This window comes from Oryx dammah, unplaced genomic scaffold, assembly GCF_014754425.2.
Source record: "Oryx dammah isolate SB20612 unplaced genomic scaffold, SCBI_Odam_1.1 HiC_scaffold_3, whole genome shotgun sequence".
In the NCBI taxonomy this organism is placed as follows: Eukaryota; Metazoa; Chordata; class Mammalia; order Artiodactyla; family Bovidae; genus Oryx; species Oryx dammah.
The window spans coordinates 87,519,852-87,544,901 of record NW_024070187.1 but is presented as its reverse complement, the minus strand read 5'-3'; the positions used below and the strand labels follow the sequence as shown (position 1 = coordinate 87,544,901).

At 36.6% G+C, this 25,050-nt stretch overlaps 1 protein-coding gene across 1 annotated transcript; it reads right to left on the bottom strand.

Annotated features, from left to right (window-relative positions):
• Positions 1 to 1,151: 1,151 nt before the first annotated feature.
• LOC120861426 (alpha fetoprotein) lies at positions 1,152 to 22,765 on the bottom strand. Its single transcript, XM_040237052.1, has 15 exons — positions 22,681 to 22,765; positions 22,153 to 22,204; positions 21,071 to 21,203; positions 18,903 to 19,114; positions 16,811 to 16,943; positions 15,400 to 15,497; positions 12,323 to 12,452; positions 10,298 to 10,515; positions 8,578 to 8,710; positions 7,926 to 8,023; positions 7,015 to 7,153; positions 4,789 to 5,012; positions 3,474 to 3,606; positions 1,903 to 1,957; positions 1,152 to 1,301 (listed from the first exon to the last, which is right to left on the bottom strand). Exons 1-14 carry the CDS (start codon positions 22,763 to 22,765, stop codon positions 1,913 to 1,915), a joined length of 1,833 nt encoding a protein of 610 aa, XP_040092986.1. The 3' UTR covers positions 1,152 to 1,301; positions 1,903 to 1,912.
• Between the last annotated feature and the right edge of the window lie 2,285 nt (positions 22,766 to 25,050).

Below are 25,050 nucleotides of genomic sequence, written 5' to 3'. Positions count from 1 at the left end.
CTGGATGTTCATTGGAAGGACTGATGCTGAAGCTGAAACCCCAATACTTTGGCCACTTGATGTGAAGAACTGACTCATTTGAAAAGACCTTGATGCTGGGAAAGATTGAAGATGAGAGGAGAAGGGGATGACAGAGGATGAGATGGTTGGATGGCATCACCAACTCAATGGACATGAGTTTGAGTAAACTCCAGATGTTGGTGATGGACAGGGAGGCCTGGCATGCTGAAGTCCACAGTGTTGCAAAGAGTCGGACATGACTGAGTGACTGAACTGAACTGAACTGAACTCCCCATCTCCCAAATCTCATTAGATATCTCCTTTAAAACTAATTACTCTGCTTAAATATTATGTTCATCCTCTGGTGCCCATAAGACTTTGTTCAAACCCTTTGTAGTAAAACCCATGAGAATCCACTCCATCCCATATAGTATGCATGTCTTGTTTGATCTTCCATGCCTAGACATTCATTCGTCATGGTTTGCCATAGTTCATGTTTTCCTTTTTCATGTATTTGCCTTCTTCTTTACCCGTTCATCTTCTGAGACACTTAAATGTTTGTCTCTGTCAGTGTGACTTTCCATAGTCACAACTGGTCTCACCCACTCTTTCATTCTCTCAGCAATATTGTTGCTGCCTCTATAATAGCCATAATCTTGTTGCATTGCTATTAGTTGCTTCCTTCTTTTCTTGAGCAACTGCAGGACAGTGACTGCACCCAGAACAGAACCCGAGACACAGTGAATGTTCAACAAATACTTGAAGAATAAAAAGAAATAATAATAATTGGTGACAGTGTCAGTCACTGTCAATCAAAATAACTACAGTAAACACCATGTTTTAAAAGGTCTATGAATAGAGAACTGAACAAGATTAAGAAAAAAGTAGATGTTAAATTAGAATACTTAAGTGATATTTAATGAACAGTATGCCCTGGAAGTACCAAATAGTGCTTTACTTGGGAACATCTTTTTGGTTCATCATATAATTTAGTCTTCAGTGTCATAAATCCATCCTTGAGTAGCTTTAATCTCCTGCAGGGCCCAATTCTCAGTGCTTTGTGACCAGAATCTGCTTCCAACAATGGTATACAAAATGATTTAAAGAAATTATCTACATGTTTTCATAAATAAGCAGACTAAGAAATAGGAAACATTTGAAGGTATTTTATTTCTGTGATAGGGAAATCTCACATAAAAGTTTTCATCATTTCTTTAATTCATGAAAAGCACAAATCAGTTAGAATTAAAGGGGAAAATTCACACCAAACAAAAATAAAGACTTGTTTTCTTCTCTTCCTCCTGTAACAAGAATAAAAATATTATATAAATATTAATTAAATTAATAGGTGCAGTAACTGGTTTTAGCATTTTGCATCAGGTTTTTGTGTGTATGTGTGTATATTATATACATATATATGTATATATACATATATCAGATCTGTATCAGATATACTGATAGGAAGGCCTCCTGATGGCATTCTCTGAAGCCTGTGAAAAAGCCTAAAAGAATTTTGAGTCACTCAAATCACTAGTGTAAAATTGTGAACATTATTGTGTTCCAGGGTTTTAAATAATTTTTTTTTTTTTTTTACTGAATTTCCCTGAGGCGGGGAAAGATTGAAGGCTGGAGGAGCAGGGGACGACAGAGGATGAGATGGTTGGATGGCATCACCAACTCAATGGAGATGAGTTTGAGCAAACTTCGGGAGTTGGTGATGGACAGGGAGGCCTGGCGTGCTGCAGTCCATGGGGTTGCAAAGAGTCAGATAAGACTCAGGAACTGAACTGACTGACTGACTTAAGAAAGTATTTAATGCTAGCTCTTAGGATGCATTTCACTATGGATCAATATTTGGGGAGAATCAACATGATAGTTAGCCTTTTCTAAACTTTTTGTTACCTGAAGTAATTTAGACTCCCAAAGCAGCACGAGTTTTTGAAATCAGTGCTGGACCCTGCAAATAAAAAATAAAAAGGAATCATCAACAAACTAGTGACTATAACAAAAAAGAAGCAGATTCACAGATATAGAGAACAAACTAGTGGTTACCAGTGAGTGGGGAGAGGAAAGGGGGAGGGGAGATAAGGAAGGAGGGGAGATAACGAGGGAGGGAAGTAAGAGGTATTAGGTATAAAATAAGCTACAATGATACAAAGTACAACCTGGGGAATATAGCCAATACTATAAATGGAGTAGAACCTTTAAAAAATTGTGAATCACCATATTGTATACCTGTAACTTATATAATACAGTACTTCAACTACTAATAAAAAATGAAAAAAATAAAAGTGAACTCAATCAATAAGACTCATCAGATTAAAAAGTAGATGACTATGCTAGTCACAACACAGTTAACTCTCTACTAGCTAGGGGTAAACTCACAGGTTTATAGATTAAATGGGTTAAAATAAAGATATGCAACTCTGATGTCAACAAACTTGGACAACGGAAGCCAGAGGTGGAAAAAATCTTCTACTCTGATCAACAGCAGATATTGTATTTCCTATACCAAACTCCAAATTCTTACTAAGCCTCATCCTCTCTCCTTTCTCTAAAAATCAGTCATAGAAATTGAAAGATTTGCAGAGAAAATACCACTGTGCTACTATTTGTTAATTTCTCTACCTGTAAATTAATGTCTTCTCAGAACAGGGGACATTAATCTTTTTGTATCATATTTATCATAAATAGTTTACATAAAATCTATTTGACCTAGTTTTATCTGATTTTGCTATCTGTCCCACCCACTTCTACCAAAAACACAAACATATACTAATAAGTACACGCATTAAAACACACAGAATCATATTATCTATTGAAAAACTCAACATTTCTAAACATTATCAAATGAGAAAACATCTAAACTTCTGTATTATGAGACAGTCAAATAAAAGAGCAAAAAGCTGAAATATAGAATATCTTTTTAAAATATAGTGATGCTATATTCAAATGTATTTAGTAATACAAACTTGAGGCTTACAAAGTGTAACCAATTTGTAAATCCAGCCAAAATTGCTAAATAATTATATTAAGATAATCCTTAATTACTACTCTGTTAATATTCAAATGTTTGCTCCTCATTGAGTTCAATATACTTTCTATAAATATTCCCGCAATATTCCATTTGCACAATTAATTTGCAACTTTTCATCCATTTGCTGAATTGATAAATTTTAGGCTAGAAGCCTTCTAAATGATCATCAGTTCATTATATATTCACTATGGTTTTCTCCACTAGGAAATAAATCAAAATTAGTAACTCTCATTATACATTCCAAATTACACTTCTTCCTAATATTTAGGAAAACTATGACTATTTTTAAACATTATAGTCTTTCGATCTGTTTCTAAATTAAATATAAATATTTCTGGCATTATTTTAAAATTATAAATTAGTGAGATATTCTTTTCATTTTTCATTACAGAAAATTCCATACTGAGTGTTTGAGTATAAAATGAGCTGTACCTACCTCTTCTGTAAAGCAGACTTCCTGCTCTTGGCTTTGGCAGCACTTTTCCAGGAGGCCAGAGAAATCTGCAACAACAGTCTCAAGTTGTTCCTCTGTTATTTGTGGTTTCTGCTTCACAAGGTTAATGAGAAACCTGTTTTAAAACAAAAAAATATATAAGAGAAGTCTGCTTTGCGGTGGTATTTTTCTAAAAACTTCTTAGCAGAGAACTTTCAGAGCCCCAGCAATCCTTGCTCTACATCCTCATTCCATCAATTATCTCCAGACTTACCACACATATTTTGTCTAATATTTATTAGAAAGACTGAGGCTAGAACCATGCTAAATGTTCCACTGGTCTGGATTTATGCAAATTATAGATGAAACACTACTTCATAGTTTCACCATACTTGTATATAGTGAAATACAGTCTTCTTACTTGCCTAAAATATCCTTTCTGATTGGTTCTCTCTTCTAAAATATATCTTATCTATACTCAAAGTCTCCAACTTCCAAATCCCTGCCATTCACAGTTATCCCACCCTTACCTGAACACTGTCCATCCTAATTGCCTGTACTACACATTTAGTGCTGAAATCCAGGGGGTCACACAGAGTCAGACACAACTGAGGGGCTGAACAATGACAACACATTTAGCAATATATTCATGTTGAAATTAACATTAACTGAAGAAGTGGGAGAAGCTTGCCAGAGAAGGTAGCATTCTTACATGCCTCAGATTGTGACAGAAAAGAGGGAAGAACAGGTTTTCCAAAATGAAGGGAGACCTTTTACAAAGCACGGGGGTATTAAAATGCATGGAAATTTGCAGAAATGAATTCCACTCTGCATTACTATCATCATTACAGAATGTGTCCCACGATGAACTGAAATGTGCATTGCATTTCCTAACACCCATACTTCATGGTTGAATTGAATATTATGGTTATTTTCTTCAAGGAGTAAATAGTGTGGAAAAAATGCAAAGGCGCTTTTTCAGTGCTTGTGTTGCAAGTACCCAAGACTTCCTATAAAGATATAGTACCCTAATTAACCCTGAACAGATTACCTCCTTTTTCTCAAGCCCAAAATGCATCACAACCATAGTTAAAATGGAGACTCTTTTTACAAACAGGAACATCTGCCCCCAGTGAATTTTTCCAGACTAAAGGCTATGAAGATGCTGAGACAAGACAATTTTGAAAGTCACTTTAAGTGCTTTGGAGTAATATCGTTCTCCTGGTGAGCCCAAGAGTGTTGAGTGCAGGAGGTAGAAATCTCCACCACTATTTTGTGATGTCAGTCTTCTCCATAGTAGCAAATAACCATTTCTTACTGTTGCTTCATCGTCTGCAGTGGTGCCCCCTGAACTTGGCATAGATCCTTATGGAAGATGAACTTGTCATCGGAGAATGGCGGAGGCACGTATGTCTCATCCACCACCAAGCTGCTGAAGCATGGCCTCCTGTTGGAGTATGAAGAGGTGCAGCACTGGTCAACCCCAGGGTTTATGGGATTCTCTTCATGTCTGATGCATAAGTGTCCTATAATAATGTCAGCCTGATTAGGAGAGTGAGAGAGGAGAAAGCAAAGAGATGGAGCATTAACCAGAGAACTGATTCAGGGAAATTGTTGCAGTAATGTTTGATGTCCAGTAATATTAACATTACAGGAAAACATGCTGTCTGCATCAGCATACGTGCTGCCATATTTACCTTTACCCACTTGTTTGGGATCAACTTCAGCTTTTAGTTACCTATGTTCCACAGGTGATATGGAAGACAGCCCCTTCAGCTATTTGTGTCAGCTATTGAAAACACATTTTCAGTTACATACATACTTCCACAGGGGAAAAGTCTCTGCTCTGACCCAGGAAATCATTACATGACTTACCTTTTCCATGTATATTTAGTTGACCTTTCCATTTTCCTTTTGGGATTCAGAGAATCACTTTATGAAGGTAAGAATAGCAAAACCTAACCTCTTCACATAGTTAATACATAAGTGTCAGTCGCTCAGTCGTATCTGACTCTTTGCGACGCAATTGACTATACATTCCGTGGAATTCTCCAGCCAGAATACTGGATGGATAGCTTTTCCCTTCTCCAGGGGATCTTCCCAACCCAGGGATTGAACTCAGGTCTCCCGCATTGCAGGCAGATCCTGTACCAGCTGAGTCACAAGGGAAGCTCATAGTCCTAACTGAAAAGAAATAAAGCCTGTGTGTGTGTGTGTGTGTGTGTGTGTGCGCACACGCATGTCCTTAAGGCTTTCTTCATGTAGAATTCACCTGTCTTCCACACTTCAGAGATACCTTTTTTTATTATTTCAAAAAAGTTTTTATATGGACCAATTTTAAAATCTTTCTGGAATTTGTGATAATATTATTTTTGTTTTATGTTTTGATATTTTGACCACAAAGCATGTGGGATCTTAGCTCCTCAACCAGGGATCAAATCCATACCCCCTGCATTGGAAGGTGAGGACTTAACCACTGGACCACCAGGGAAGTCCCCAGAGATATTTCTTAAGCACCTAATAATAACTTGTAATAAGGGCCAACATATTGTGTATGCATACTATGTATCACGCTAGTGCTGAGCGAGTCATACTGATTATCTCATTTAAGACAGCCCTTGACAACTTCTGTTCTCAGACGTCAGATGAAAATTCTCAAGCTTAGTGAGATGACCAGCTTTCCCAGTGTGACAAGCCTAATAAGTCTTGAAATGGGACAGGAATGTAGGCAGAAGGCCCCAGAAACTATATCCCTGAAGCGTTCTACCACCCTTGTCCCTGCATCCTCCTAACATGTGGGATTCCATAAATGACAAAGATGACAATGCTTACTTACAGGAAATTTTCTTTTTACTTCTAACCTTTGACAAAAAATTCCAGGACATGAAGACTTACTAGCAATTGACTCCTCATCATACAGAAGAGGAAAAATGAGGGGGGGGAATACACAATTTTATTCATAATTGTGACTTTAAGGGAAAAAATAATGGAAAATATTAAACCTGTAATCATATATATGACACCAGTGATGTTAAAAAGTAAAGGTTATTGTCCTTACCAACTGGAAAGTCATTTTATTATTCAGAACGTGGGACTACCCTGTTCTATACCCTGTACCCTGTTAAGGGGGATAAATTGTCCTTAATATCATCATCATAAAAATTAAACTTCAAAAGACAAAAACATTGATATGGCTAAAAATAAAATAGAGATTCTGAAACTGTCAAACCTGAAGCTTTTTCAACATTAGGTATTTGGGGAAATCATGAATCTAGCGATGCGTCAGTCTTTTTGTCATCCCTGTACGTAAAGCTTGCTCAGAAACTGTTGAATATACTCACTGTCATTCTAGAAGGACAGGAAGCCTGACCACATGCCAACCATTCAGAGCTGAGTTCTTACACCCCTTCAACTGCAACTAATCAAGCAAGTCCAGGAAAACTATCTCCACGTTGGTTCTTAACCGTTTCCCCCAAATGGGAACCATAAGGCTATTTCGAGTCCAACAGGGCAGAAACAGGATAGGACCAAACAGAACACTCACCAGGCCCTCGCCACAGGCCAGCTGTTTGTCCTCACTGAGATGGCAACAAACGGCTCCTGCTTTCGCCATTTTCCTGGTCAAGGCCATCAGCTCAGGTGAGGTCAGCTGAGGAGCCTTCTTTGTGTACGCAACAAGAAACCTGAAAGAAGCATTTCCCACCAAATCTTGCTGAGTTCTTCACTTGTTTCTGGACCCCCATGCCTTCTCAAAGACCCTCTTCTGGCATCAGAAGGCATGAATTCAGCTCCTTTATTTCATCCACATGGTGCCTGGACCAGTGCTGGGGACACATTCGCTCTGACACTCACTCCCTGCACTCCTGTTACACCAACAGATCCCAGTGGGAAAATTAACACTGGGCAGTAGGCTGACTCTATTCCCACCTTCAAAAGTTTCCTTGAAATGAACTTTGATCTTTTGGTATTTTAACTTTATGATAGAAGGGGTATCCTTAGTGCAAAAATCCACATGGTTTGGGCAACCCAAAGCCAGACTTTGGAAGCCATCTTTACAGGCCATCTGTTGTTCCTTAAGAGAGGGGCCTGGGGAAGGCCGCCTGCTGGAACAGGAAACTGGGTTTTGGACAGTGGAGCCTGGTGGCGACAGTCCACGGGGTGGCAAAAACTCAGACGTGACTGAGCGACTGAGCACACCAGTCCAACTAGGTGATGAAATTAGCATAGCCATGGGTGGTTAATTTAGAAAAATCTTTCCCTCCTCAGTTAATGATTTTAAGTCACTTAAGTGTTAGTCACTCAGTCATGTCCGACTAGGTGACCCTATGGACTGCAGCCCACCCAACTCCTCTGTCCATGAGATTCTCCAGGCAAGAATACTGTAGTGGGCTGCCATTCCCTTCTCCAGAGAATCTTCCCATACATCACTTAAAATGTTGTTTAAACAAAGCATACGCATTTTGTAAGTAATATTCTCCTAATTTCTGAAAGAGACCGCAGCTTCGTTTTGCCAGGGCTTGGCTCTCCTGGATATATTTCTCCAATTCTTCTTCCTGAAAATACAAGCATTATTATACACCTTTTACAAGCAACTTTATATGTAAAATTTGGCCAAATAACACCTTATTCTATTATGATACCAATCTTAGAGAAATCTCTTTTAGAGGGTTTTTTAATATTAAAGATATTTAAAAAGATATTAAAGATATCTTTAATATTAAAAATAAATGATGAGAATTAAAGCAAATGGACTTTAGGGATTTACGTTTATAACTGTGTGAACCACAAGTTATTGTATGACAGAACTCAATCCTTGGGTAAAAAAAATTACAATTCTTTCTATACAAATTCTTGCCTTTCTGGAGCTATTCAAAAGGAATATTATTTTTATTCTATGTATAAAAGAACTTTTGGTTAAAACATTTGTATTTCTAAAATAAGCCAAAAGTTGTTGACTACCAGTTAATCACTAGCTAGATAGCTATTTAATAAATATAACCACCTAACAACTCATTAGTAACTAGGTATTTTCAAACAAACAGCACTTTTCAATACATGATATCAATCTAATTTTTCAGATTTTTCTTAAAAAACTAGAGCAATTTACCCCTTTATCCTGGCATTCAGAAGGGTTTTCCGACTGGGAACACTTCTCCAGTACTTCCTGATATCCTTTAGCAACTCTTAGAATTATTGGAACAGCAAGCTTAGTGTGTCTTCTTGAATATTCATATGTAAATCTGAAATATGTGTGAAAAAAACAAGTTATTGGAATTAAGAGACAAATTATTCCTCTGCTATATAACATGCAGGAGTTAACATTGAAGTAAATAAACCTAGAAGCCAAATATGATTTCAACTATATGCATGGCAAAATTATTAATGAAAATTATGACCCCTCAAATTGTTCTAAAATTGTATTTTGCTTTCTCTTGCATCATTCGCTTTGGCTTTTCACTTATGGCCTTTAAATGTATCCATCCAACAAATATTTTTCCACTGCCATTTCTGTGTAAGCATTTTCTTTAAGCAGGAAGGTTTCAATAATGTATAAGATAAAATGCCTGGCTTCTCAAAAGCATGCATTATAGGGAGACAGAAACAAACAAGAAATAGGTCATCTAATTTAAGTATTGCTAAATCAATGAAGAGAAATAAAAGAAGAGGGAAAAGGGTGACAATTTAGAGTGTGTGGTCAAGAAAAGTCTCTTTGAGCAGCTCTTTCAAAAGAAAAACCTAGTTGAAGGAAGCCACACAGAATGTTTGAGGAAAGATCATTCTTGGCTGAGAAAATTTCTACTGTGAAGAACCTTTCCAATTGAAGAACCACTTCTATTAAATGAACAGCTTCAGAATGTATGAATAGGTAAATTTAAAGAGAAATCTTGAATTTACTGATTGTATTCCCAGATTATAGAAATAGGTCATATTAGTTCTGCCTCCAATAATATTGTCCCTGAGTTTCTGAAATCTAGACTTTGTTCTTGTTTAAATAATTTAATTTAGCAGTGCAAACAATGTGTGCCTGTCTAATTTTAAGGCAACAATAGAGTAATATCCTCTGGGATTATTAAAAAGAAAATTGCACCATTATTTTCATTACCACATTAAAACCAGACTCTTAAATTTAGAAAGATCTTTGGAGATCATTAAGTATAATGTCCTAAGAGCTGCACAATCCCTCCTCTAATGGTGTCCATTGATACACACTGTACAATAAAGGAAAATGTACTAACTTAGCTGCTTGTTCCCCTTAAAGGCAAATAGAATGAGAACATATCCTGTAAATTACAGTTATTAGTGCCATACTGCAAATATCTTTAAATGCATTTTTATTTCCTTAAAAAATAAAATGTATATTCAATAAATAGCAAATAAACTGCTACAATAAAGGCCCTTCTTTCTAGCACTATCTATTAAGTTATACTTGAGGGAAAAGTTTTTAAAACATGCACAGTGAAAAAGCACATTCTTAATTATGAGCCCTTCTTATTATAAAAATATCTATAACCTATTCAGAAAACCAATGGTGATCTTTATATGAGCAATCCGTACAAGGATCATAATGCTTCTGATTCCAGAGAAATTGATACAAAACAAAATGCATCCTCATAAGCAAGCCAGTGAGTAACAGCAAGGGTGAAAGTCTCATCAGTATAACAGATCCCATTCTTTATTCCCTTGTTATCTGCCTAACTATATTTTGGCTTAGAACATTCTAACATCATCCTCCCCTCCTGAGTTCAGAAACCATTTCAACAACACAGAGCTGTCAGTCACATCATAATTCTTACTTGTGTGAACATAACATTTACAGAGTGTGTTACCTTGCCATGGAGAGATCTTTATCCCTTGAGGAAAGTTGGTTGAAATCCCTCTCTCCTAAAAACCTATTTACATTTGGAGATAAGCCTTCAGGTTTGTCATCATTTTCTGCATGAATTATGCAATGACCAAGTTCAAGTGTGGTGGGCAACTTGCAGCACTCTGCGATTTGTCTTGACAGAATATCTTGTTGAGAACATATGTAGGACATAACTCTTTCCTGCAATAGAAAAACAAAGTCTAAGTTTTAAAAATTTATTCTTTAATTCAGGATCTTAAGGCCAATCCTAGGAAGGAAAGAAGGAAAGAAAAAGACACTTGCCTTGTCTCCCCTTTTATGGTAGTGCTTTCCCCCCTCTGTCTCTCTTCACTTCTTTCCACCCAAACTTGTTTGTTCAATTCTTTTCATATGTGTCAGCTAAAATCTATTTTACCCTCACAGCAAGTTTTTAAAAACAAAAGACAAATGTATGCCTTAAAGTGAATGACATGCATATTGTTGCATATCTTTCTATTAGTATTGAAATGTGCTACTAAACATTTGCTATTGACGGCATATCATGGAGAGCAAAAGATTCATTTTTAGCAAAACAATCTGCAGTAACCCATTATGACCTCCAGAGGGCAGTCTATAGACAATGAAATGTTCAGGGTAAGTAAGTGACCAAGAAAGAAACTGAGCTTACATGATCCTCTCAAAGTCCTGAAAATTCTGTGCATTCTTATCAAGAACAATTAGAACCCATTATTCGGCTGTTAAAATCCAACTAATATACTATACTTAAATTATTTTTTCCACCTTAAAGGAAAAGGATGGTTATGCACTCTAAAAACTGAAAAAACTAAACTTTAAGAAATGACCATACCACTTAGTAAAATTGTCAACTAAAACTGATACAAAGAGAAAATTGTTCTTATTACCATTCTTAATATGAAGGTAAGTGCTTCTAAAAGGAAAACTAAATGAGATAGGAAAATCTGCCTTGGAGGCAGCATCCCCAGTTCACTTTCCCCAACTCCTGACATCAAGATTTTTTGCCTGGGCTCAGAGTCACCCTCAGGTCTCCCCAGAAGCCTTGGCTTCTTGCTGACTTCACAATCTCAGACAAATTGCCATTGGACTGGTTGAAATGAGCATTTTACCCTCACTTTCAACCTTCTGGAAACCACGTTCCAGCCCTGGTTTCAAGCCATCTAAATATCTAAGAACAATGATTTTAAGCCTCCTTAAAGAAGAAGGTGTATCACAGGGGGACCAGAGAGGGAGAAATTTGGAGACAGACAGGCCTATTGCACATCTAAGAAGCCAAGGGTGGCCCAAAATAGATCAATGCCACACCGCTTAAAGCTCAACTGACTATGGCATGCTTGAGGGTTCTGTTTTGGGTGTATTTGTTTCTGGTTTTTAATTACCTTAGAGCCCTTTATTCACACCTCTCCTTGATGGCTAGCTTTTTACTTTGTAAAACAGTATTTTGTGTTGTTTTTATGTTTCTTATATTATTTTGTTGTATTCATGTAACAGCTCTATGAGTATAATATAGAGTGCCTTCCATATGCCAAGCATTGTGCTGGTGCCTACAGAAATAACAGCCAACCAAAGACAGTCCCTGATCCCAATGAGGTCACATGTCTTATCTATCTTATCAGATAGTAAATTCCTTGAAGTCAGCTTGTGTCTTCCTAATAGGTGATCCCAACAGTGGCTAACACATAGAAAGTACTCAATGCATACTGTCAATTGAAAGTACAAATGGATGGAAAAACAAATATATTAACAGTAAAGAGTCTGCCTGCCTTCAGTTCTATGTGGAGGGTTCCCATCTCCTTTCAAAGTAAAAATGAATGGGCTAGCAAGAGGAGCCTATGCTTGAAGTAAAAAACAAAGTCAGAAAAGACGGTTGTTCACTGTCAGCTAGTTACCACACCTATGACCAACTCGCAACCGCCTTCTCCCATTTAGAATGAGAGCAAAAGAAAGAAAAGAGAGTGGGAATATCTTTTTTGTAGGAGGCAAAGCTCTTCACCCCATCCTGCAGACACTCCAGCACGTCTCCTTTGCAGCATTCCTCATGTATGTGGGCAACATCCATGACCAGTTTCTGAATTTCAGTAAAGTTAGCTTTGGGAAACTTTTGACTCACTTTAGTAACAGTTCTAAGGGAAAAAAGAATTAGAAATCAATCATGGCTATCTATCAAGATGAAATAACACGCATAGAGTATTCATCTAGTTGCACTCCAAGGAGAAAAGGCCAAAATGTTCCTGTTTATAAGGAAAAAGGAAAGTGTTACATATCTTAACAATTCTACCCCAGTCTTTCAAAGCAGTGACTCTATAAACTGTGATCTGGCCCTACAAATGGTATGGAATTAATTTATCTTTTCCTAAAACCTTTTTTGTGATTTGCAACAATATTTCTCTCTTTGTTGCTGGATCCTGATGCTGAGTATTTGGGATCCTTGTTGTGAAAAGGTGGAAAAAAAATGAAAAGGAAAAATAATTAAGAAGTGGAAAATTCTTTGAGAACGGTAATCACTTTTTCACTTGAGAGGGAGAAAAAACCACTCCTGAGATTTGGGGAGGGTGCATATGTGTGAATCAACAGGAACAAGAAAGCAATGCCAACTAAACACTCAGATCTCAGATGTGTCATTATGCCAAGACACATAGTATGACCACAAAGGAAGTCAGAAATAAAAGTTCTTATTCCTTCTGCATATTTTATGTAAATTTTAAGAGCTATCTAGTTGAGACCACTGCATCCTAGAGTAACTGGTATTGTTGCTGCTACTAGTTGACAGACTTTCTTTATTAATTGAGAATATTTAACGTTAATCATTTATGGATATCAAATGATAAATAATGTCATTATAATTATATTTTTTTCTTTGGTTTTTATTCCATTTTTGGTTTTGGAATTTAAAGAACTGTTAACTTACATTGTTTTACTAAGGTAAATTTAAATAAAGTAGGTCATGAATTAATCTTTAAGTTTCTAATAGAGTTGGAGGGTAGTTAAAACATAATCTGACCTCCTCCAAGAAGAATCAATCAGTCTTGGAACTAAATCCATGACTTAAAACTTTGTTTTTACCAAGTACAATATTTTTAAATGTGTCATTTAACAAACAAGCAAATCAATATACTTTACATGTATGTACTTGGTACTCTTCAATTAGCAGGCCAGATGCTTTTCTATACTAGAAATGCTTCAGTTTAAAACTGAAGAGTACTTTGAACCAGTTATATAGTTTAAAATTTCCTAGCAACCATACTAAAAAGTAAAAAGGAACAGGTTAAATTTGCTGTAATAATATGTTTTTTAGCACAATATATGAAAAATAATATTTCAATCAATGTTAAAAGTTATTTTTAACTACTTTTTATTGAAATATAGTTAATTTACAGTGTGTTAGTTTCAGGTTGCTAACTGCAGAGTGACTCATTTTTATATGTTTTATATATATACATATTCTTTTTCAGATTCTTTTCCATTATAGGATATTACAAGATATTGAATATAGTTTCCTGTGTTATACAGTGGGTCCTTGTTGTATAACAGTAAGCCTATTAATGAGATATCGCACATTTTCTTTTTCATACTGAGTCTTTGAAATCTGGCTTTACACTTAGAGCACAATTCCTCCTTTACACTAGCCGCACTTCAAGTGCTTAGGAGCTTCCGGTGGCTAGTGGTTGCCATACTGACTAGTGCAGTTCTAAATCACTGATAATTCTGATTTCCATATTTGACCGCAAAGTCTCAGTTGTGAGGATTCAGACAGTTAGAGATTACTGACATAGCAGACAAGCAGATGTGATGGAAATAAATAATGACAAGGACCTAGAAAAACTTGGTTCTGATGACCAGTAATGTGGTCTTGGGTAAACTGCTTTAATCTGACTGGACTTGGGTTACTCATGTCTGCAAATGAAGAGGTTGAACTACATGATTAAGTTGTTTGGGTTTTGTTTTTTTAGTATTCCTCTCATTCTAACAACAACAAAAATAGATAAATTAGATAAATTAGATACATGCTGCTGCTACTGCTGCTGCTAAGTCACTTCAGTCGTGTCCGACTCTGTGCGACCCCAGAGACGGCAGCCCACCAGGCTCCGCCGTCCCTGGGATTCTCCAGGCAAGAACACTGGAGTGGGTTGCCATTTCCTTCTCCAATGCATGAAAGTGAAAAGTGAAAGTGAAGTCGCTCAGTCGAGTCCTCCAAAATTAGATACATAGATGATAGATTAAATAGATAGATAGATACACAGATACATACATACATACAATCAAAGGAAGAAAGAGGGCAAATATGCTAAGTATAACAGTCAATTGAAAAACTTGGGACAAGAAAACAAACTTCAGTGAGTTATTAACATATGCTTTCATCAGTTAGGAAAATACATGCCAGTTCTTCAGAAATGACAATTTTGTTTTCCTCTGGACAGTAGATTCTAATATTATTGCTTCGAGTGAATATTTATGAAGAGCAACAATTGGCATAATGGACTTTTATAGCAGAGTAGGAAGCAGAATTAAAATAAAAAATGTTTTGTTAAGGCAGAAATTTTAAATGATACTTAGGAAAGGCTAATCTACTTTGTAGAGAATGCAGGAAAATAATTATAATTATGAGGCACAAATAAGTTGAAGTCCAGAACTTGAGTATCTAGAAGAACAGTTAAGTAGCATAATAAGCATTATCTTGTCTAGACTTTAGAAAGTTTTAAATAGCAGACTGATCTGTTCTCCCCATTCCTAAGATTTCATGATTCTAATCACAGTGAAAAGTGAAAGTGAAAGTCGCTCAGTGGTGTCCAACTCTGCAACCACATGGACTGTGCAGTCCATGGAATTCTCCAGGCCAGAATACTGGAGTGGGTAGCCTTTCCCTTTTCTAGGGGACCTTCCCAACCCAGGGATTGAACCCACGTCTCCCACATTGCAGATGGATTCTTTACCAGCTGAGCTACAAGGGAAGCCCACAATAGCTCTCATCAATGGAAACTTCATTCTCTACAACAGTAATAACAAGAAAAGTGGACTCAAATTACAAAATGGGAGTTTTGCAGATATCTTCCAGATAGAGCTCAAACTTACATGGCTCGGAAGGTCCGGGGTCCAAATTTTCCCATTACTGCACATATATGCTGATTTAACAAACTGCTTTCTCTTAATTCTTTTGTAATTGACGTTACCTAGACAGAAAAACAAACCAAAAAAAAGGTGTCAAGAAAGGATGCATTTTTCCTGTTAGACTCTAATAATTAGAAAAACAACAGATACAGCTATTTATTGTTGTTGTTGTTTAGTCACTAAGTCATGTCTGACTCTTTGTGACCACAAGGACTGTAGCCTGTCAGGCTCCTCTGTCCATGGGATTTCCAAGGCAAGAATACTTGAGTGGGTTACCATTTCCTTCTCCAGGGGATCTTCCCAACCCAAGGATCAAACCCAGGTCTCCTGCATTAGCAGACGGATTCTTTATCACTGAGCCAGCCACCAGGAAGGTTCACAGATAAAACATGAAACTCTACAAAAACTTTTTGCTAAAAATTATAAATCTCATGTATTTTTACAAAACTTTATTCATGCTTTTTTCTTTTAGATGGGTTTATATACATCTATGCCAGACAGATTTATTAAAAGTAACTTGAAACAAAAACACTGCAATTTTCATACTTGAGAATGAATAAACAACTGTAATTTTGAACAAATTGAAGCCTGATCATTTCTTAAGTGGCTGCTCAGTCACAAAAAGTGAGATTGCATCACAGCCTGACGTTCTAGGAATAGTCACTGTCCTTAGGAACTTTTTATTATAGGACTTTCACTTCAGTTCAGTTCAGTCACTCAGTCATGTCTGACTCTTTGTGACTCCATGGACTGCAGCACGACAGGCTTCCCTGTCCATCACCAACTCCCAGAGTTTGCTCAAACTCCTGTCCATCAAGTTGATGACTTTAAGCAACAAGTAATAAATTGTGGATGTTATTCTAGCTCTCCAAACCTAAGAAACCTATTCACATCTCTAAATTTAAATTTCCTTGTTTGTTAAATGACAATAACACTTCTACTTCAAATTTACTCTAAGGTTTAAAAGAAATAACAAATATAAAGCATTTATCCCACTTCTCGTTCATTTTCTTCCCTCTTTTCCTGCTCTGTTTCTCCTCTTCCTCCTGCCCCATCTTCTTTCCCCTTCTACTCCTCTCTTTCATTTATGTTATCACTTCTACCTCTGTCTTTATCCCACCAAACTTACTTCCTTAATAATAAAATAATCATTGTCTGCATGAATGGATGGATAAACGAATGAATTTAAAAAAAAAAAACAACAGCAGCAAACCCAGGTTTTTAGCCTAAAGAATAGCAGACTACTGAAATATATCCTATTCTGAAAATGCTACTCTATACACAGAGCGTATTTCTATTTTTAACTTTTTTTTGGCTTTAGTCAGTCATAATTAAATTGAAGTTATTGATTCAGATATCCCTGCAAATATAATACCTTTGTTTCAAAGCATTCAGTGGCATTTTCAGCTTTGCAGCAATGTGGAATAATTTTATTGTATTGAGTAGCCACAGAAAGAATTGTAGGTGCGTACAGGACAGGATGCCTTCTTGCTACCTCATAGATGTATCTGAAATGAAAAGGAGCAGTGAAATTTACAAACACATTAAAATAGGACTGCTATTGCTTGGAACTGGACTCTGGAATTGTTTAAAGATTAGGAAAATAGTCATTTTTTTCCACTTGCTGTCAAAATTTTCCTCACTAAAGATCCTAGGGGGAAGATATATATATAATTATGACTGGTATACATTGATGTACAGCAGAGACCACCATAATATTGTAAAGCAATTATCCTCCAATAAAAATAAATAAAGATGCACTAGGAAAAAGAAAAATCCGACAGCCAATCCTATATTCTATTATGAGAACAAACTAGGCAGAACCACCAACTGTGATTCATATTAAAGTATCCTTTTCAAGAAGTCTACTCAGACATGTTTCCAGAATCAGAAAGGCCAGACTTTCACTAAATAAAGAAGAAAGGTAAAGTATTTTTTTCTTATCAGTGCAAAATGGGATTATCCACCCTGGCAACCACTGTAGCAGAGATGTTCTAAGGGCAGGTTCTATATTTCTCTGGATTAGGCACTACCAGGGAAGATAGAAGTGATTAAGAATTAGACACAGGCTTCCCCAACAGAGAACCTGGACTCAAATACCCTCTTGGGAACTAACCCTAACCCTCATACAATTGCCGAAATTGTCTAAGCTTCAATCTCCTCATCTGCAAACAAGAAGAAGGAAAGAAATCAAGAGGAAGAGGACAAGGAGAATTGATAGGCTGTTTGTGAGCATCAATATGATCATATGTGCCAAGCACACACGTCCCTCAGTTCAGTTCAGTTCAGTTCAGTTCAGTTCAGTTCAGTTCAGTTCATTCGCTCAGTCATGTCCGACTCTTTGCGACCCCATGAATTGCAGCATACCAGGCCTCCCTGTCCATCACCAACTCCCGAAGTTCACCCAAACTCCTGTCCATCGAGTTGGTGATGCCATCCAGCCATTTCATCCTCTGTTGTCCCCTTCTCCTTCTGCCCCCAATCCCTCCCAACATCAGAGTCTTTTCCAATGAGTCAACTCTTCGCATTAGGTGGCCAAAGTATTGAAGTTTCAGCTTTAGCATCAGTCCTTCCAAAGAACACCCAAGACTGATCTCCTCTAGAATGGACTGGTTGGATCTCTTTGCAGTCCAAGGGACTCTCAAGAGTCTTCTCCAACAGCACAGTTCAAAAGCATCAATTCTTCAGCTCTCAGCTTTCTTTACAGTCCAACTTTCACATCTGTACATGACCACTGGAAAAACCATAGCCTTGACTAGATGGACCTTTGTTGGCAAAGTAATGTCTCTGCTTTTTAATATGCTATCTAGGTTGGTCATAACTTTCCTTCCAAGGAGTAAGCATCTTTTAATTACACATGTCCCTAAAACATACTAAAGTGAAAGAAAATGAAGTCGCTCAGTCGTGTCTGACTCTTTGCGACCCCGTGGACTGTAGCCCAACAGGCTCCTCCGTCCATGGGATTCTCCAGGCAAAAATACTGGAGTGGGTTGCCATTTCCTTCTCCAGGGGATCTTCCCAACCCAGGGATCGAACCCAGGTCTCCCGCATTGCAGGCAGACGCTTTAACCTCTGAACTACAGGCATGCTTATGTATCTTAAACATTCCTGGATGGCTAATTTTTTTTTCCAAGCAATTTGAAGAACACAAAATACCAAATGTTTGGCTCTAGAAGGAGTCATTTGTGCCATAGAAAAATTGGACAAGCTAAATATTATTCTTGAGCAAGCTAAAATTAGGAAAAACAAGGTGTGTCTAAGAGACTGACAGCTTGTGGGTCTCCTGTGTGGTCTACACCTATCTATTTACCTGTTGTGGAGACAAAGTTACCATTGCTCACTTTATTTCACAGGGCAAGAGTTCAGCTTGCCACACAAAAAATTTTTTTCTCCATGCATTGGACTACATTCACAAATTGCAGAATTTCTGGATTCTGCTTGGCACTGCACTCTTTCTGGGGTCTTACCTGTTTATGAACAGCTCTCTATTTTCCTTGTACGATTTACAACTTGTGACCGGTTCTGGAACTGGAAAGGGTAGAATGGAAGCTGGAGCAGCCTTTTTGTGTGCCAAGAAACAGTCCTGTCTTTCCTCTCCAGTTCGGCTGCAGCAGTCTGAAAGCCCATACTTTTCAGGAATTTCCTTTTCACGGCAAATTTCTTCCAGAAAGGCAGATACCTAGAAGATTTATTTGTAATGAAAGACAACTTTACCTAAAAATGCTGCAAAATACATGAAAAGTTTTCTAATATCTAGAATCAGAACTGTAGATTAGGAAAATAATTTCCCCCTACAAATTCCAATATATTTAGTTTCATCCTGATGGGATAGTTTTCTTTGAATGTGTTTGGAAAATGGAATTTAGTTGCCAACCTTGAGTAATACACATGACAAAATTATTTTATCTTAAAAGGAGAACATAGATACTCCATCTGATATTCTTGTGATAAGACACTGATCTAAAAGTTGGAGATTACTTTCAGACAAAAATGAAAATAATTTGAAATGGAATAAGAATAGCCTCAAATACTTTTAATGGGTCTAATTATACATTTATCTAAAATGTTTTAGGGAATTTCCTGGTAGTCCAGTGCTTTAGGACTTGGCGCTTTCACTGCTGTGGCCAGGGTTTGACCTCTGGTTGGATAATTAAGGTCCCACAAGTCCCACAGTGTAATTAAAAACAAATTTTTTTTAATATACATTTTAAATGCTTAAAATCCTTCTTTGCTGCCTTAATTTTACCAAAATCAGGTGATAACACCAATAACCTGATGAATGCCTCTGAGAATTATGTGTGTTTCATTCACTTAGGGAAATTTTTTATTTAGCTTTTAAAACTACTAATATTTAGAGAATCCTAGAAATCTTAACTAAGACTTCCGATTTCAAATTTACATAAAAATTATGTCTTTAGGTTTACAATGATAAGTCACTATTGTATAACATCACCTTGGATATCTCATTGGATGTAAAGTTGTGATATAAAATGCATTTTGCTTATTTTACATACATTTTTAGACTATCAGGTCAAGTCAAAAATAGAGCTGCCAATCAGGGACTTTTACTAAGTCATCAATTTCAGAGTTATAAATACTTTATATCTTTAAAAGGGCACCTCCTTTATAGTAAAGTAGATGCATCTTCTTTTGGCTACTTCATTAGCTCCATCATGACAGAGGATTCTCTGGGCATTTTGTTTCATAATTGGTAGCTCTAATTATTTTAAAGTTCTTAGTTATTTTCTATATTGAGATAATAATAACCGATAATAACTGTCATTTATTGATCTTCTACATTAGGGTATCCTATTCTAAAAAAGTAGTCATTGTTAATCTGAAATTCAATTTTAAGAGGGCTTCTTATTTTTTTGTTGTTGTTTATTTGTTGAATCTGGCAACCCTAATCTGTGCTATCCTCCTCACATTTGCTATAGTGTAGAGTCTAATATAATGAAGCCATTGAGGATGTTAAATCCTGGTTGTGAGTTGCCTTTAGGAAAATTATCTAACCTCTCTGTGCTTTGGCTTCCCCAACTGGAAGACTTCCATCTGCCCCCTAGGATTATGGCAAATATTTAATAAATTAGCATTTGCAAGCAAAGCTGATACTCTGCCAACAAGGCTTACCCCAAATCTCTTGGCTCACTGAACGTTCATTCTGATTCATCAAAGCTATGCTCCATGTCACAAAATATTTTGAATATCAATAGGTACATAACATTCCCAAGAAGAATGGCTGTCACACTGTTTGCTTAATAAAAATTAACTCCTACTACTCATCATATCAATCTCCATGACAATCCAGAAATGGAAGCTATTATTATCACTCATTTTATAGATAAAGAAACTAAACTCAAAGAAGTTTAGTAATATGCCCACAGTCACCTAGATACTCTGATTTCAGAACCTTAGCTCTTAGTCCCCATGCTTATAACATCTCTTTACAATAGACATCCATTGTTTTCTCCTTTGCTCTCTCCAGTGAATCAGAATTAAACCTCCTCTCATAAAACAGGTTTTCAAATAATTCAATGTATTTATTTATTAAGCATTCCCTGCATCTTCTCTTTTGCATGCTGAGTTTTAGTCAAATATCACAATAATTTTTTTTTAATTATTGCTCTCCACTCACCTGGTTCTCTAAACACCCAGCAGGTTGCTCACTGCCAGTGGGTTTCTCTATTACAGTCAATACATCTTTCACCATTTGACTTATTTCCTCGTAAGTGGCTCCTTGAACAGACTGGGCAAAAAATATGGTAGCTCTGAAACAAAAATATATGTGAATGCCTAAGAAATGGACTTCTTTTTCTCAAGGTTAGTTTTTTTTTGTTGTTGTTGTTTTTGTCTGCTATATTGTAATCTGCTTAGGGGATAACTTTTGCTAAAAATGCATGTAAATTTTAGCCATCCAGAAGAAATGTCCATCTTCTTCTTGTCCCTTTCCCCCATGAATACATATATATCTGTTAACAAAGAAAATAAGTGGATTTCCCCTAAGAATGGTTCCTCCTTTTGTGGTCATCCACCCATTGCAATGTATCCATACTTGAAGGTATCTATATACTTTGTAGTTTGTTGTTTGTGTGTGTGTGTTTTTAAGCAGAGAATTAATCAATAGACTTTTGCCTGAGTCTACTCCCAGGGCGATCAAGGTCTGATCATGGATTAACCCAAAGCATTACTATCACAGGTTTCTGTGTGCAATCGATATCTGTAACACATGCCTTTAAAATCATTATTAGAAACTTCAGAAGTATGGAACAGAAAGACAGCATTCAAGAGAACAACATACCCTCTACAAATAACCAAAAACAGAACATTTCACCTTCTACTATTTGTTACTAGGATTAAGCAGTGTTCAGATTAGAAAATATGGTACTATCATCCTATTGGTATTGATGAGAAAAATTCTTGAATTCGTATAGAGTTACCATCAATCAGACATTATTCTTCAAGTTCTAAAATCTGATTCTGTTTGTCCCATAGATTTACAAGGAATCTAGAGGCTGAGGTTAACATCTAAGGCATGGGTCAACTTTTCAACCTCTTCAATATCAATTTGATATTCAACATAAATAATTTTTCTTAACATTGTCTCATTTGCTTTTACATTTTTAAAAACTCATAGAGGTATCCAATTTTATTCAATTATCTAAATTAAATTTTCATTGCTTTACATACTTAAAGTGCATTTATACAAGCAAAACTTACAGGCCAACTAAATTCGTCCCTGAAGAACATGGGGAAGAATCCAATATGGAATCTGGAAAGCAAGATAAATTTCATGAATAATGGCGTTTTCAACTGCAGTCAGGAAAGGCATCATTACTAGATATAATGTTTGTTTCTCAGTTAGAACTATACAATTTTAGAACTGAGAAGACATTAAGAATCATCTATCCAAATATCTTAATTTTGTACTTGGGAAAACAAAGAAGCTTAGAAATAAAGTTAAGCAGAATAATTTATAGTAGACTTAACACTAAAATTCAGATTTTATATCTAGTGTTTTAACACTATTGAACTAGTCACAGATAATGTTAAACACTTCCATGATTTTGTAAAACTCTTGTACTCTTATAAAGATATAAATTTATCATTCATTTTAAGCTATTCACCAATGAAATATGTATCCTCTATGTGGAGTAATATGATAACTAATTCAAAGCAAATGAATAAATACAGATTTAAGAATTTTCATGTCGAAAAAAGACAAAAGAAAAACACAAACTATCTTACCTATTCCATATGCATTTTTATGCATTGTCCTGGAATCACTAAAATTTAGTAGAAAAAGTAAAAAGAATGATACCACCCACTTCATGCCTGCTAGCTATTTGGTCCTCGGTGGTGATGATTGGGGCAGAATATTGAAAACTGAACTGAAATTCTTTTATAGTCTTTTCTAGCAAGGCCTGTTAACTAGTAATCTGTTGCCAGTACATCGATTACTTTATTTCCTTACATTCCAAATAGGATGACTTGCTAATCATTAACAACACAGGGATTATTTGTGTTTTATGTTCAAGGACACAGACCTTCTTTGGGTGGAAAAAGGGGAGGAGGATGAAACTTGCAAACTCATCCCATTTTGCAAATATAACAAATACTCTTCTCAAACTACAGGCATTCAAGAATGTGATTTTTCCCTAAATTGCACAACCCAAGTTAACAGGGCCATAGATAAGATGGCATCAGACGTTGTATGAAATTCAACTAAATGCACAAATTCATTACTGCCTTATAATCAGAAGGGCAGTACAATGTCATGGTTCGACGTGAGGGCTTGGGGCCAGGTTTGAATTTTTGCCCTGCCACTTAGCTACAAAACTTTGGACAAGTTGTTTAACTTTTCTGGGCTTTATTTTCATCATCTACAATATAAGGAGACTGATAGAATTCTTTCACGATTAAATAAACTACTGAACATAAATAGTTAAGAATAGGGCCTTGCGCAGAGTGGCATTTAATAGATGGGAGTTTTATTTATTCATTCAACAAAAAGATGAAGTCACCATACCAGGCACTGTTCTTTGGTGGGAATAATTAGCAACAAGAAACATGCACCACCCCTGTTCTCACTGACTTTATTATCTAACGGGAGAGACAGAGAGCTATTATCAGCAGTCACAACATGGCACAATGTGCTGTGCTTCATCACTCAGTCGTGTCTGACTCTTTGCTACTCCATGGACTGTAGCCCACCAGGCTCCTCCATCCATGGGATTCTCCAGGCAAGAATACTGGAGTGGGCTGCCATGCCCTCCTCCAGGGGATCTTCCCAACCCAGGGATCAAATCCACATCTCTTATGTCTTCTGCATTAGCAGACAGGCTTTTACCACTAGTACCACCTTAACTTAGAGAAAGTATTAAGCAGAACCCCCTGGTTTGCAAGTTTAAAGTAAGATTTATGCTAGAGGAGCTAATAGGCAGTTGAATAGTAATCATCAGCTTATAGATGGTTATCATAGCCATGTGATGGGATGAGAAAGACATTGTAGTGAAAAGAGGTACCCTGAAGAACTCCAAGTTTTAAAAGACAAGCCATAAAGAGGAGCTCTGGACCACAGTTTGTCTACTAACTGCAAACAACCTTTGATGTATATGCGTCATTGCTCAAAGTGTCACCCAAGGTACACAGTTCATGTCAAATATTTCCATTGCTCTAATTTTGACTCTATTTGCTTTGTAATAAATCTATAATACTGCCCAGAAACAGCATAGCATGGTAAACTGGACTTTTGTATCAGGCAGATGCTGATCTTGGCTGTAACATTTATTAGCCATATGACTTTGGGCAAATAATTTAATCTCTCTGATTCTCAATTTTCACACATATATAATGAAAATGATAATTTTTCCCTCAAACAATTTTGTGTATAGAAGGAATAATGTATTTAAAGTGTCATACCTAACAGATATTTTTAAAAATAATTATCATCATCATATTCGCATTATGATTAGTGTTAAATATTAGAAGCACTTTTCTTCAAAATAGTTAAGCTGTACATTAAGTTGCTAGAAAATGCCTTCTATTCAGATGACACTGGCTACTTACTCCTTCTGGGCTCTACTTTGCTCTTTGTTGATTTGACTGGTTAGTTATTTGAAAGTTGAGGGGGGAGCTTAACCTCTCTTCCTCTTCCTCATTGATGCTTGTAAAAACAACTATTCATTCTTCAAGGTCTGTATTGGGCTTCCCAGGTGGAGCTAGTTGTAAAGAACCCCTTTGCCAATGCAGAAGATGAAAGAGACCTAGGTTCGATTCCAGGGTTGGGAAGATCCCCTGGAGGAGGGCATGGCAACCCATTCAGTATTCTTGCCTGGAGAATCCTCATTGAGAGAGGAGCCTGGTGGGCTACAGTCCATGGGGTCGCAAAGAGTTGGACACGACTGAAGCAATTTAGCACACACACATTTACAAGGTCTATATCAAATAATCTTCCATGAATATATATCTGATAACCCCCTAAGGAGAGAAGGTTGCAACCTGTAACACCTTTTAGGTTGTTTTCTCTTGGTACTTCTCATTTGACCTTACATCACAGGCATTTGCAAGTCTACAAAGTCTTCTTCCTGAAGAGTGGGCTTCTTGGATTCAAAGACT

Excerpts from the sequence above, each read along its gene's own strand:
- LOC120861426 (XM_040237052.1), bottom strand. The coding sequence starts at position 22,765 with ATGAAGTGGGTGGTATCATTCTTTTTACTTTTTCTACTAAATTTTAGT. Across the intron at positions 21,204-22,152 it reads GGGACGAATTTAGTTGGCCT|AGCTACCATATTTTTTGCCC; the intron begins GTAAGTTTTGCT and ends TTTTTGTTTCAG. Across the intron at positions 8,711-10,297 it reads AAAGATCTCTCCATGGCAAG|ATTTACATATGAATATTCAA; the intron begins GTAACACACTCT and ends CACATATTTCAG.